The sequence below is a fragment of the Pseudorasbora parva genome, chromosome 9 (genome assembly GCF_024679245.1).
Source record: "Pseudorasbora parva isolate DD20220531a chromosome 9, ASM2467924v1, whole genome shotgun sequence".
NCBI lineage: Eukaryota > Metazoa > Chordata > Actinopteri > Cypriniformes > Gobionidae > Pseudorasbora > Pseudorasbora parva.
The window spans coordinates 34,864,479-34,878,870 of record NC_090180.1 but is presented as its reverse complement, the minus strand read 5'-3'; the positions used below and the strand labels follow the sequence as shown (position 1 = coordinate 34,878,870).

At 36.1% G+C, this 14,392-nt stretch overlaps 2 protein-coding genes across 2 annotated transcripts; one reads left to right on the top strand and one right to left on the bottom strand.

Annotated features, from left to right (window-relative positions):
• Positions 1-733: 733 nt before the first annotated feature.
• Positions 734-8,822, bottom strand: parp2 (poly (ADP-ribose) polymerase 2). Its single transcript, XM_067452380.1, has 18 exons — positions 8,698-8,822; positions 8,320-8,408; positions 7,805-8,008; positions 7,556-7,726; positions 7,238-7,308; positions 6,516-6,566; positions 6,012-6,108; positions 4,902-4,977; positions 4,642-4,744; positions 4,220-4,370; positions 3,965-4,103; positions 3,614-3,677; positions 3,312-3,446; positions 3,054-3,181; positions 2,786-2,885; positions 2,567-2,665; positions 1,078-1,202; positions 734-993 (listed from the first exon to the last, which is right to left on the bottom strand). Exons 2-18 carry the CDS (start codon positions 8,390-8,392, stop codon positions 834-836), a joined length of 1,947 nt encoding a protein of 648 aa, XP_067308481.1. The 5' UTR covers positions 8,393-8,408; positions 8,698-8,822; the 3' UTR covers positions 734-833.
• On the top strand, positions 8,792-13,763 carry mettl17 (methyltransferase like 17). Its single transcript, XM_067452381.1, has 14 exons — positions 8,792-9,004; positions 10,007-10,145; positions 10,282-10,431; positions 10,510-10,597; positions 10,715-10,796; positions 10,876-10,949; positions 11,112-11,206; positions 11,287-11,357; positions 11,453-11,560; positions 11,870-11,938; positions 12,821-12,871; positions 12,973-13,065; positions 13,239-13,438; positions 13,577-13,763. The coding sequence occupies exons 1-14, from the start codon at positions 8,927-8,929 to the stop codon at positions 13,668-13,670; spliced, it is 1,392 nt and encodes a 463-aa protein (XP_067308482.1). The 5' UTR covers positions 8,792-8,926; the 3' UTR covers positions 13,671-13,763.
• The last annotated feature ends 629 nt before the right edge of the window (positions 13,764-14,392 follow it).

Sequence of the window (14,392 nt, the reverse complement as noted above, 5' to 3'; positions counted from 1 at the left end):
CAGTAAATTTAGTTAACATTTATAATGCTATACTTTGTGTATTACCTTGACAATTAATTACAAAAATTTAATTAACACTGCTGCAAGGGTGTTTCTAATACAATGGCAGATGGAACGATGGTGGCAAATTCTCTTTCATGACTGCTGTAATCAATCTCTTGATATTTTTTCCTCATTTGGAATGTCGTGAAAACACTATAATCTATTTTTTTTTCTTTTGACATTGAAACAAATGGGAACTTCTGCTTCTGAGAACACTGGGAATGTGATGAGGATTCACTGGACCAAGATCCCGTTTTCCACATTCAAAAAAGCATTGGTTTGAGCTACTACCAACACTTGAGCAAGTTTTAATAATTTCTTTAATAATTATTTTACCCCAAGTTAATGCTGTTCTTTTCTATTCGTAACATTCTATTCGAAGGATCCAGTGTCAATTGCTCATACAACCATTCTTTTGCAAATAAAAAAGCAGTATTTACATAAGAAATACCAGTTTACACAGAGAAAGTGATTCAATACTCATTAACAGACCCTCAATGTCATTTCAAATCAGCACACACAAACACAAAGCAAGGGTTGTTTATACAAGGATTATGTAAATACTACATTTATGATCATCTTTCGCAACTTACACTCATCAAAAAGATCATAACAGTATATCAGTAGAAAGTGTATTTTATTTTGTTTAATAATTGCAATATTATATTTGTTAACAGAAATGAAGAATAATATGCATGAATGAGCAACACACTGTATAACAAAAGGGTAGGGTCCTTCATCTCAGACTGTAAAGACTGTCAGTGTGCTAAATGTAAAGAATCGCCTCTGCCTCACCACAGCGAAGAGAAGTTAAACTGAACTCGGAGAAGGTACCTCATCTGTACCTGAGCAGGGTTATAAACAATGTACTCATTATACAGGAGAGAGTAACCTCCGTTCTGCCCCACCCCGGTCTTTACTGAGGGCCCCATGGGTACGGTCACACCATCCCTAAAAGAGAATAAGAAAAAATATTCAGTACAGCGCTTATGACTCAAACATGTAAAATCTAAAATGGAAAACAATGTGTCTTACAATGTAACATAGTTATTTGGGTGGGGTGCAGTCTGCCCCAGGCCTTTTGTGCTATGTTTTCCAGAAGGCAGTTGGTCAGCACTGTAATCCGCATCCAAAAGTTCATTACTATCCCCAAGAGCAACCTATGAAGGGAAAAGTGAACAAAATAACTAATCTCTGAAATTGATTCTCCAACACATGAATAGATCTTGATCATTTTTAGCCTTAACATCTTTAAAATAATTGTAAATTATCACTTTAAAAAAAAACTAGTAGAATTTACTCAAATAAACCTCTCAAATAAATGTGGTTCTTTTCTATTCATCAATGATTACTGAGAAAACTGTATCATGTTTTCCAGAAGCATATTAAAAGTTGCAGTGGGCGATTTCTGAGAAACGCATTTGAAAGTGGATCAGAAAGAGCACCACAACACATTGACTGAATGCAACCAATTTCAAAAAATATCACAAGTGTTTACTTACCATGAACAGATTTAAGTAGCTTTAATGGTATTGTATAAAGAGTTTACCATGCCAAGTCCTTATTCTGCCCTAAAATCACATCCCAGTTTCTGTGATTTCATTCATGTCAAATAGATTTAGTTAGGCGCGCTGTATTCAGATTGCACACTGAGGTCTCTGGCAGAAAATCTGCTTTCTGAGGTTTAAAAATTTCACATGCTCACATTGCGATTTTATTACGATTTCTATCAAGCGCACAGCTCTAGTCTGGAGCTGGTGTGCTGCTGCCGAGTGTGGCGACCAACAACAAACTCTTGCTGGTATATACTGAAATGCCGCTTCAATATACCTGTATGTGTATTTTATAATATATATATATATATATATATATATATATATATATATATATATATATATATATATATATATATATATATATATATATATATATATATATATATATATATATATATATATATATTTATAATCAAAACCTTAATATTTATCCTATATTATTATGATTAATCAATAGAAACACTGATCGTTTTTTTCCCCTTTTGTTTTCTAAAGTGTGTATTTGGTCTCTGAGGAGGGACTGAGGGTCTGGCCTAGGGATGTGTGTGTCACTAAACATTGATCAACATGTTGTCATTGGTTTGGATTTTGAAGGTATCACACACCCCTAACATGCCAGGGGTGCAGAAACAGTGTTTGCTTGCTCAGCCCGGCTTACAGAAACGAAATATGGATTTGTCTTTCATTTTTATTCAATTTTACACATTTGATATTTCCTTTTACAGAAACACTAAAAATCAAGTTAAATATTGCCTATACTATTATCTGTATCTTTCACTGAGAGAAAGTATGTGTTATCAGTATGTTTTGGGAACATTTTTTGTCAGAACTGGAGCTTAATCAGCTCCAACCTAGGAGAGACTGTGTATATTTGTATGTAAGCAATATTCTGTGTTACAGATCAATGTTGAGAAGGTCTAGTAAATGGGAGTAGATTTTTTGATGTTTAGATAAATTTAAAAACCAACCTCGCTCAGCAGCAAGAGTCCCTGGTTGTTCTTCTGATTAGCAAAGCAGTAATTGGCACTTTTAGATGACATGTCAGCAAAATAGATCCCCTTACCAAACTAGAAGGGGAGGGTGGAAAAAAGAAGAAGAAGAATGGTTACAGACATCTTGTAGACAAACACTGAATTGGAATTTTTCTATTGATGATATTTGTGTGATTCAGTATCTCTTTGTCTCACCATGTATCCAGTCACGGGAGCCTCAGGAGGGGCCACTCGCAGCCCCTGGCTCAGGATCCCCAGCCAGTTTGTCAGACGAGAGCCATGCCACAGGAGCATCCTGTATCCACACACACAAAAACAACTTCTACTATCTGAAACACGACCTAATTGCCTAAATTCAGTAAAATGGAATGAGGCACACACTAGACCAGAAACTAAGGGACTATCTGTTTACATAAAGCATTACTTAAGTGATTCATTGTAATTGAGGAAGGTGGTTAGGTACCTATTTTCAAGCTCAGAGTTGAATTTGTCATTCTCGCCCTCTCTCGCCACAGCAAAGATGTCCAGAATAGACATTGTGTAGTCAGTATGGGTGGGTGCATGAGTGGACTGAAGATATTTCTCTATAACCTATACAAAGACAGACAATTTGTGTTTTGGGATGTGCAAAATTACATAGTAAAATCTTGCTTGTTAAGTTAATTTTAATATATTCAGATTCTATTTCAATGATAAAAGAGGTATGCCCCATGTACTGTACCTTGTATTCATTGCTGTGAGAATCCAGTGGCTGCAGTCTACACTGTAGAGAGCGATAATGTCTGTCCAAAGGATGCTCATCACTCTGAACACTGGACTGAACCATTTTCACTGCTATCTGAATGTCACTTAGAGCCTAAGAGACAGAAATGTGTGTGAATGATTCTTTATTGTCTGCAAAAACTAACTATAAACATAGAATTCTATGAGAATGTAGTGAAATATAAATTGTCACATAATTTCTTCCCGTTCAGCATCAGCAATATTATCCCTATAAGAGAAGCTGCAATTACAATGTCACACCTCAAGCAAAGCGATTTTCTCCTTTAACTCATCCTCTGTGCGTATAATGGGGGGTGTCCGCAACCTAAATGAGGTTTGAGTAGTCAGGAACAACAAACACAAACACACACATAAATGTAAACTCATTAAGCCACTGTTCAAAAGTTTAGGTCGGGGGATTTTTTTAAATGTTTTTTAAAATAAGTCTCTTATGCTCACCAAGGCTGCATTTATTGGATTAAAAATACAGCAAACAGTATATCTGTCATTATATGGCAAACAGTATATCTGTCATCTGTCAAACAGTATATTTATTTATTTATTTATTTTTAATCGTACTGACCCCAAACTTTTGGACATAGTTTAACTTACCCAAAGTCATGGGGGATACGAGTGTAAAACTGGTTGCATGCATCTAAGAGTTCTTTATTACTCTTTTTGCTCTTTAAACATTCTTCAATCCTCTTCAAGGCGGCATAGCCAGCTCTTATTTGCTCTGTAGTTAGTTTTCCTTTAGAACAAAAATAAAATCAATGAAATCATTGTTTGGCTTGAATGCATTATTCATCGTGAACAATGTGCAAGATTAATTTAATCAGTTTGGTACACAAATGCACACACACATACCAAGCGGGGCTTTTTTGGTATCAAATTTCATCTCTAGCACATACTCCTCCATGGCTTTGAGGTCACATATAAGCTCTAGGAGAGACTGGACCTTGCTGTTCAGCTGGCAGGGCTTTTGAAGAGAGGAGGATACCACAGCCTTGTCCTTTTCCTGGTGAAAGAAAAAAAAGGTCTTAACATGACTATAAAAAAAGAGCAAAATTTTGGTTGCCCTTTATTTTACGGTACATGCACTCACATGTACTTACCGAAGAAAGTACTGGGTAATATAAGGGAACTATAAGGGTTAAGCTTAGGTTTAGGAGTAGGATCAGGGTTAGTACCTAGTAATTATCCAGTTATTGTAATTACTACAATAAGTACGTAGTATGTTCATGGGAAACAGGACTGTTAAATAAAGTGCTACCAAATTTTATTCTTACCTTGTCTTCAGTGCTGTAGTCTACAAATACCATGTCATATTTTCCTGCAACTTTCTCAAAATGTGCTCGATGCTCCCACTCATTCTTGGTCTTGTCAAAGAATCTGAAATAAGATCATATGCCAGTTCTTCCACTCATATTGTATAGGAAATATCATTGTATATAACATCTGAATATAAACAGATAATATCCCAATTCTTTCACTCATATCGAATATGAGGAAATAACATTGATGATATACAATAAAAAGATAAACTTACTTCTTTTTGAAGGTGTCTTTGGCCTGAGCTAGATTCCCCCCACAGTTAACCAAGCTGTTCTGTCCTACTTTACCCACTGAAGAGAAAAACAACAAGTGCATGGATGATAAAGCAATGATAGCAATCAGTCTGGGGCCTGTACCATGAAGCCAGTTTAGCAGGTTAGCCAGATTAAGCGTAAATTTGTTTAATTTAGCCAGAAGTTTAAGCGTAGTTTGTGCCAATCCTGGGTTTTAGGTACCATTAAAGTGGTTTGGCTTACGCTCCACGGCTAACCTGCTCCAGGACAGGTTATGTTCTTGATAAGAGAGCTCAAACTGAAATTGGACCAATCAGCTGTGAGTAAAGTGACATACATCTGATACAGTAAAGTCACTCCCCCTGTTTCTACTTCAAATTAAAGGTCACCACAAAGCAAATGGTTTTTAAAGAATAAAAGGTCTGGCTTTTAACATGCTTATAAAAATAATAATTTTTAGTGATTTAGATATCATTTATGTAATTATTATACCCTTAATCAATTACACATTTAAAATTTTAGTTAATCAATCATTAATAGGCACTTTGTTAAAATTAATATAAATAGCCAACATAAAGTCATACAGTTTAAAATCAATAAATAAAAATATTTAAAAAAGAATCTTACTGAGCTTAAATGTTCAGTTTTCTCTATTTATCAACTAAACTAACTTCATAACTTTTACTTGCATTGACATATAATATTGTTTCTTCAAGTTGTCCTCTTTCATAGACAGCTCTTTTCTTCTTGCTGTGTACATTGTTTTTAATTCTTAATATTTTTCAATCACGTAATAATCTGCAGAAGAGAGAAATTAATTTCAGTTCCACTGATCCAGAGCCTGTGATTGGCTGTTCACTGCTGATCACAGCTAAACTCCTGAACTCAGGATCAAAGCCTGAGTTGACAGAGAAAGCTGATGATAAGCATCATGGGACCAACAAAGCCTGAAAATATTGGTTTGGTTTTGTCAACTCAAAACTAATCCTGTAACCCTGAGTTTGTTAAACTATCATCATGGTACAGGCCCCTGGTAAAGAACATTTAAAGAACAAAGAACAAAGAGCAGGTGTTTCTGAATCTGCACATACCTCGTCCCCACCGCATCCAAACACTATAGGCTTTTGCACTGTCATCCTGAAGAAGCTGGATCAGGTAATATTTATTATTGTTGAACTGAAGATTAGTCTGTAACACAAGAGTAAAATTAAAAGATGTCACACAATGTCCAAAACTATCATGGTTCCCACAAAAAAAATTAAGCCGAACAACTGTTTTCAACAAGAACTAATTTTATTTAAGCACCAAATCAGCATAGTATGAAGGAAGGATCATGTGACAAGGAAGGATCATGTGACAGTGACTGAAGAAATGATGCTGGAAACTCATCTTTTACAGGAATACATTACATTTTAAAATATATCAAAATAGAAAAGTTATTTTAAATTGTAATAATATTTCACAATATTAGTTTTATTGTATTTTTTATTTTTTTAAAGTAGCCTTGGTGAGTATAAGAAACTGCTTTCAAAACACACAAAAAATCATACAGAGCCTAAACTTTTGAACAGTAATGTAACATCTTCAATATTCACCTGATTCAGCATAACATCATATACATCAGCGCCTTCGCTGTAGACATGGGCCTGTGAATAACCAAAGAAAATAAATCTAATCAGAAGATTTTAAAGCAAACAAAATCTGTGCTGAAGAAAAGGGTGATTAAAGGCGATTACGTAACAGTTAGTCAAATACTGTAATTTCACTTTGTGTGACCCTATAGACCAGGGGTGCCTAATCCTGCTCCTGAAGGGCCACTCCTGTCCTGAAGAGTTTATCTCCAACACAAATTAAACATACCCACACAGCTAATGAAGGTCTTATTAGGCAAGTAGGCATACTAGAAACTTCCAGGCAGGTGTGTTGAGGCAAGTTGGAGCTAAACTCTGCAGGACAGTTACCCTCCAGGACCAAGTTTGGACACCTTTGCTATAGCTCAGGCCATATTTAGAATTTTGTGTTTGAACTTCAATTTTTGCTGTATCTCTGTATATTTCTATGGTATTTGCTATTAAAGAGCTATTAGCTGGTGAAATTGATTTACTTATTGTAGAGTTAACGAAAGTTATCATGAGCATTGTAAAGTTTGAAGCAGATGTCATAAATGTCAGTAGACTGGGAAGATTATAAAACGCCCGGTTCTTTCATGAATCCTTAAGAGCTTACCTTCATGCTGTAAAAAAACAAACTGGAAGACAGCACAGTGCAGTGATGAAAAGGGGCGGGCTACATAAGGTCTATTACATAGAGAAATTACCTTTCCAATTTTAGCCTTGCATTCCGGATCAACTGGGGCTTTTCCTTTCACAACCACTGTCTTCACAACCTCTTTTTGAAAACATGAGGGGGAAAAAAACAGTTACATTTAATCTGAAAAGTCAATAATGTAACAATGTGATGCATTTTTTGAAAAAATTATAAACAAGAAGAAAAAAATTAGGACAGGATATGGGTGTCTCAATTTAATAGGAAATTGAAGGAGAGGGATTGAAAATGACTAGTAACAGCTTCAAATTACTGGTAACTGGTAACAGCTTCAAATTTAACTTCAAATTAAATTCGAAGGAACTAATACCTTCACATTCCTCTTTTATAGCAGGCTTGGCTTTGTTCACCCTCTGACTCCTCCCTTCTTTGCATCTCTTGGAAACGGGTTGCTCCTCTTCCTCCTCTTTCTCTTCTTTAATCGGATCAACAGCTGCAGCTCTATTATTCCCATTCAAAGCATCCCCTTCATTTAGATCTTCTGCAATGCAACAAATAAGTTGCTATTCGTTTTCTGTGCCAGATACGGATGCATAATCTTATGCACACACAGGCGTACCTGACTTTACTTTCTGAAGGCGTATTTTTCGTTTGTACTTGGTGACAGTGTTAGTCTGAGTCATTTTCACAAGATCCACTTCATAACCAGGTATAAGCGCCAGAGACACAGACTTTTCACCAGTCTGCTTTGCTGTATCCAGCTGGACACAGACAGCTGGAGGATATGGTTCCCACTCACCTTCATCCCCCTTCCACTGCCAAACTGGAAAGAATAAAGACTTGTATTCATGCCAAACTGGAAAGAATAAAGACTTGTATTCATATAATCACTTATGTGAAATATTAAAATCTAAAATTAAACCTGTGTCACACCTATACAGAAAAAGAGATTTAAAGATTAAATACAATTCAAATTGGTGTGGCTATATGTTAAGCACTTTTACTTTTACATTTACTTGGAAAAGCATAAAGTATGAATGGGCGATTCTTCACTGCATGACTAATAGACGTTAACTGCTGATTGTGAAACCTTGAGTTGTTTAGGCATGTTCACTAAGAGTGAATTCATCATACCCGTTTTCGTCTCTGAAGCTTCACTGCTTGCGTCGGCCACAGGCTTGTCCCGGCAACTTCTTGTTCGTCGCATGCTTTCAATGAAACTGCTAAAATTACAAGAAACGAGTCCCGTAAATGTCAGCAATGGTATACGTATCAGTATGACGTAAACTCAATTATCCATATAAAAATGTATGTAATATGAGTCCAATGAGTCTGCATCCACTTCCTCATCGTCTAACTAACATGGGACACGAGTCACGACGACACAGCCATGGATATGGCGCCAAAACAATATGCAAGACAAATGTTTTAAACAAAACTTACATTAAAGCCACAGTTTTATATTGTTAAAATTTAAATAAGCACAAGATTTAAACGGTTTTCAATACCAACCTGAGAGACTTTGAAGGGCGCCAAAAGTATAAGAATTCGGACTTGTTGTCTAGGAACGAATTGATCACAGCTTCTTTTCTACACGGGTTTATTTTGAAGTTGTGTTGCCGACGACCACATGAGCATGCGAGTGACCGATGTCACCGAGTCTACATCTACATAGCGACTATAAACAGCGTTAAATTAATGCAATATCTAATTTGTTATGTGTATTAATCTTGAATAAAACATGTATTTACTGGGCAGCCGAGTGTATGTTAAATGTTCAAGAAACCCTTATGCTTTATGTTTGAGAGAAGCGCAACGGGTGAGTAACGTTATGAATACAGAATTCATAACAATTAAAAAATACGCCAAAGAGCGGATGTTGTTAATTGCTGCATAGTAATTAGTTAAACTTGTGATTGTGGTTTTATATTTTGACTTACCAGTATGTGTGTGAATACACACTCGAACATGAAATCAAAATTAATTTTATTCCTGGCTTTATTGTCAATGATTCATCAGTTAAACTTACTCAAATAAATTAATTTTCCTTTTTGGCAACCATCAGTCTATTACTTGAAATAAAATGAACGTTAACTGATTAGGAAGATGAAAAATTCCAAGGCACTCATGTAGAAAAAGTAAAAAGGCTATGTATCCTGAAGAGGGCTGTGTAGCTGAAATGTTTCTAACCTTTTTTTTTTTAATTGCTTTTAATGATTTAGCCCAGTTAAAGGAAATGTTTTAATTTACTTCCATAGTAGGGGAAACAATACTATGGAAGTCACTGGGGTCCATTAACTGTTTAGTTCCGCATATTATTCAAAATATCTTATTTTGTGTTCAGCAAAAGACAAAAAAATCATACAGGTTTGTAACAACTTGAGGGTGAACAAATGATGATAGAATTTTCATTTTTGAGGGAACTATTCCTTTAATTAAAGGCTTTTTTACTTTCACCACAGGAGTGCCTTGACGTTTTTTCATCTTTATAATTTGATGCTTTCCTCCAGTTTAAACAGTGAGCACCAGTGGCTACATAAAGATGCCATGTAGCATTCTCTGCTTTTGTTTTTTTTGTAAAAACTATTTTATTACAGCAAGTTGCCTACAAAACATTTCTCATGTCATTTAGTTGAACTCAATGTACTAAAATATGAGTACATTGAAACTTATTAAAACTATATAGGTATTTTAAATAATAATAATAAAAAGCCTAAATATGACTAAAATCTAAAAGTATTTCAATGACACCAAAATACTGCCTACAGCATATGTTGACTTTAATAGTTGTAGCATTTACATTATTTCTTCTTTTTTTAAGTGTCAGAGTTTTGCAGCACCTGTGGAACAGGCCGACTTCTTGAAAGGTGCTCCTCATCGAAAGCACCCAGGTGTGACGAACCTCAAAACAGTGTGCCTGCCGGAGCAACTGCAGGTAGCAGCACAATCTGTCTTACAAAGTAAGTAAACTTTGATCTACCAGTCTACATTTTGAGCATTCAAATCAGTCTGTGTTCTGAAACGCACACATCAATCGCATATCACTATAGTGGTGGTGTGTGTCACTGATTTTATATGCCTTTATTTGATATGCAGAGGCAGATGTAAAAAGTCTGACTGAAAGGGCACATAAGCTGGCCAACTTCCTTTGGAGCAGAAAGCGGGCGCTAGAAACCTCACAACTCAGGGAGAAAGCCACCCTTCTTGAGAGGAAATTTTTGGAGCAAGAGGAGGATACCCATAAAGGTGAGTTATGTTGGGTTAAGGTGAGACTGTAGAAATTGAAGACTGTAAATAACAGTTATTATTAAATATTTCCTTCAGATGGCAGTGACCACAAACTAGAGGCTCGGATAAAAAGCAGAGTATTATATGAACTGAGAAAAACAACATACCGCAGGGCTCCCCTAAGGTACAAATACATAATCTGTATGGAACATTTGTCATAGACTAGGACTGTGAGGTTTTCTGTGTTTTATTGGTTAACTTATTAAATACACTTTTTTACGGTGTGCTGGCATGTTTCAAGGTACAATGAAGATCTTGGGTTGGTGTATATGGCTGCCAGACTAGCAGGTGGTTATGCTGCTGTCCTCAGAGCATTAAATGAGGTATTTATTGCACATTAACAGTCATTTCTTTACATTGTCTTTTCTTTTTCATTAACAGTCTTTCTGTTATACGTCTTAGATTAAGAAGAGAGATCCTTTATTTGTACCGTATTCTTTAATGGACTTTGGATCAGGACTCGGAACAGTTACATGGTAAGTGTGATTTAGAAATGAATATTTTATTATTCTAAAGTGAAAAGAACCCATTGGGGGCATATAAATGGGATTGATTTATTGTGGTATTAATGAACTTGCTTTAAAATATGCATGTTTTAAGATATGGTGATTGATAAAATATTTTATTATTTAACTCAGGGCATCACACTCACTCTGGGGAGAATCTCTGAATGAGTATGTTTGTGTAGACAGCTCTGGAGACATGAACACCATGGCAGAAGAACTTCTCAGAGGTAAGATCATTCCGTCAGACTTTAAAGCGCAGTGTTATATAAACAGATCTAAAGACAAAATGTTGGTTTGTATCAAACAGGGGGCAGTGAGATGGATAATCCAGTAATTAAACAAGTATATTTCCGCCAGTTCCTCCCTGTTTCTCCTAAGGTATGTTCAGCTGACATCCTTGATTGAATTTATTTGCCCAAATGATACATTGCTTTTACACTACTGAATAAAACAAAGGTATTTCCTTCCCACAGGTGCAGTTTGATCTTGTGGTTGCTGCTTTCTCTTTGTCAGAACTGGACACTCTAAATGAGCGACTCAATGTTATTTTCACACTTTGGAGAAAAACCAACTCCTACCTTGTGAGTGATGACGCAGTTATTAACGGTTAAACCAATGCAATAAATTATGGAACCGTGACATTGAATATAGTTTTATTTATTTTTATCTTGCAGTGTTGCTATTGTTAAAACTACAAAACATATTTTTGTGTATCGAAATAAAGCTGATATCAAATAAAATAGAACAAAGACCAAAAACAGAAAAAAGAGAGAATTGTCAATATTAATAAAATATGAATAAATACCTATAAAATATATAAATAATACTAAAATAACTGCTATCTAAACAGAATTATGGTTTCCTCATGCGTTTCTTGGTACTTTGTACAGGTATTGGTGGAGAACGGAACCAAAGACGGACATCAAATCCTTATGGAGGCCAGAGACGCCATACTTAACGTATGATCAGATTTTTTTTTGCTGTATGTCGTAGTCGTAGAACTCAGGGGCGGACTATGGCAGCTGCCATACCCTGGCATTCAGACAAGCAGGGGAAATAAACGGCTTTTGATGCTGCTCGGTAGTTTTGTTGCAGCTTTGAAAAGCAAATTTAAATGGCCTAACACTATGGTCCTAACCATAGACTGTAAAAAGGTGCTAACCAGACGCGATGCCACAAGATTTTCAATGGCAAACCAACCTTAACCCGAGATCAATCATTCAAAAATCACTGCCAATCAGAAGAGCATGTTGGCGGGCTCTCTGCAAGCGCACTGATTGCATTTGCAATGAAATTGATAAGTACAATATCGAATTCTGAGAAATACGGAGTGACTGAAAAAAAAAATGTAATCATAGAATAGACTTGTTTGTTCACCTTGACATTTGAACATGGTTGTTTTCTTTTATTTATTTTCAAGAACCATTGTTGCTTTCAACTCGGCTATGTCTATAAAGGTCACGAAAAATTATATTCAAACTCGCTTTAAATTATTTTTACATTAAATAAATAAATGTCATAATTTGTATGTTGTTCCAGCCACAAAGCAGCAGAAATAAAAACAGTAAAATAAAAATTTCTCACATCACGTTTGGTTAGGACACTGTGAAGGCTTATATATATTTTAGTATTTGCATTGTTGTTAAGTCTGTTTTTAAGTTCTTTGTGTGAATTTTTGTCCACATTTTGTTAAAATATTGTTATTATTTGTAAAGGGCTCATGCCATACCCTAAGTTTTTGTGAAACGCCGCCCTGGTGGAACTGGATCTTTCAGAAATCTTCTGAAATAGTAGAAAATGTCTGATGTAATTTTTCTTAAACCTTTGCTGTATAACTATAGAGAGAAGAGGAGGTACAGCATGACTTGAGGAGACCATCTATATTTGCGCCTGTGCGTTGAATTTTTTTTTTTAAACATACTTGTTTTTAATCATTATTTTATATATTGATTTGTGGCTAACAATATCTTCTGCTGGCTTTCATTTTTAACAGTGCACTCATGAGCTGCCTTGTCCCAAGCTGATCAAGCGACCTGTAGTACCTTGTAACTTCACTCAGTTCTACTATTCTCTGCCCTTTTCTCGAGTAAGTTCAAAGCAGTTGACTTTCCAATTGTAACATTCGTCTTGAATAACTAAATTTCTGTCCTGTAGATTTCATTAGATGTCAACACTTAGGTTATTCAGAAAGTAGTTATTGATGGGTGTATAATCTAATATATATTTCTCTCCCCCATCTCTGTAAATGAATCATCACAGAGCCAAGAAAGACAGCAGGAGAAGTTCAGTTTCCTGATTATATCCAGGACCAATGGAGAAAAGGCTCAGGAGACTGAGCACTGGGACATGGCCAGACTGATCGCACAAGTCCGTCGCCGACCCAGACATGTTCAGTGTCAGCTGTGCTGCGCCAATGGAGAACTCAAACAACTCGCTGTAACGGCCCGTCATCATGGAAAGTATGTAATTCTTTCATTTAACAGATCTCTACTTCCATTTTCAGTGAATGACTTCCTCCATATTATCTCTAATACGTTATACAGGTGCAGATAATACAGGTTGTTTTAACCATGATTTTTGTTGTCTATTTTTAACAGGGACATGTACAGATGTGCTCGTAGCAGTGACTGGGGAGATCTGCTGCCAATATTTCATGCAGAAGATGCCACTAATAATGACGAGACTCAATGAGAGCGACTACAATAATCTGTTAAAGCAGTGTTTGTGGATAACAGTTTGATTTTTGTAATGTTTATTTCCAAATAGACTACTTAAGCTATGCAACCTGATTGTGATTTGCTATTGCACTGTACCCAATGCTCAATATTTAACAGTAATGATGAAGCCCAAAATCCAAATGTGTTAAAATCAGCATAATTATAGCCTGACAAGCCAGACCCACATCAAGATGTTTGGTCTGGAAACTCACCATAGACAGGGCTCAATCTGAGGGGGGGATAAATGGTTGTCTTTCAAACTCCCTCTGCACGGCATGCAGGCAATTGGATATCGCTACAACCAACCAGAGCAACGAAGGTGAAGCAGAGCTCGTTGACAGATTAAACTTTCGCCGTATTCAGTCGGCAAAACTCAGAACACATCTTCCCTTTATAAGAATGACTTCAGTGCCGTTCTTTTCTCAGAGAAAAGCTTAACTCCAAGTCTTCCAGGGTCAAAGCTGATTTGAAAGACCGCCATTTGCCAGTTTCTGTGTTTACTAGAAGCACGCAAGTGCAACTCTGCTGTCATTATGTTAAGCCCCGCCCACTGACTCTATACACAATGTGATTGGCCCAACCAGAGTTTGGCGTTAGAAGCTTAGAAGTGTATTAAGAGTTGATAGACGACACTCACGGCAGATTAGATTTGCTGCCGCTGGGGTGCGTCTAGATTTCTAGGTTAGCATAATTACG

What these genes read in the sequence shown, in the direction of transcription:
- mettl17 (XM_067452381.1), top strand. Translation starts at nt 8,927, where the DNA reads ATGTATTTACTGGGCAGCCGAGTGTATGTTAAATGTTCAAGAAACCCT. An exon ending in CCAGAGACGCCATACTTAAC is followed by an intron (nt 11,939 to 12,820) that starts GTATGATCAGAT and finishes GTATAACTATAG; the next exon opens with AGAGAAGAGGAGGTACAGCA. An exon ending in ATTCTCTGCCCTTTTCTCGA is followed by an intron (nt 13,066 to 13,238) that starts GTAAGTTCAAAG and finishes GAATCATCACAG; the next exon opens with AGCCAAGAAAGACAGCAGGA.
- parp2 (XM_067452380.1), bottom strand. Translation starts at nt 8,392, where the DNA reads ATGCGACGAACAAGAAGTTGCCGGGACAAGCCTGTGGCCGACGCAAGC. An exon ending in TACCAAAAAAGCCCCGCTTG is followed by an intron (nt 4,104 to 4,219) that starts GTATGTGTGTGT and finishes TTTGTTCTAAAG; the next exon opens with GAAAACTAACTACAGAGCAA. An exon ending in CCAAATAACTATGTTACATT is followed by an intron (nt 994 to 1,077) that starts GTAAGACACATT and finishes ATTCTCTTTTAG; the next exon opens with GGATGGTGTGACCGTACCCA.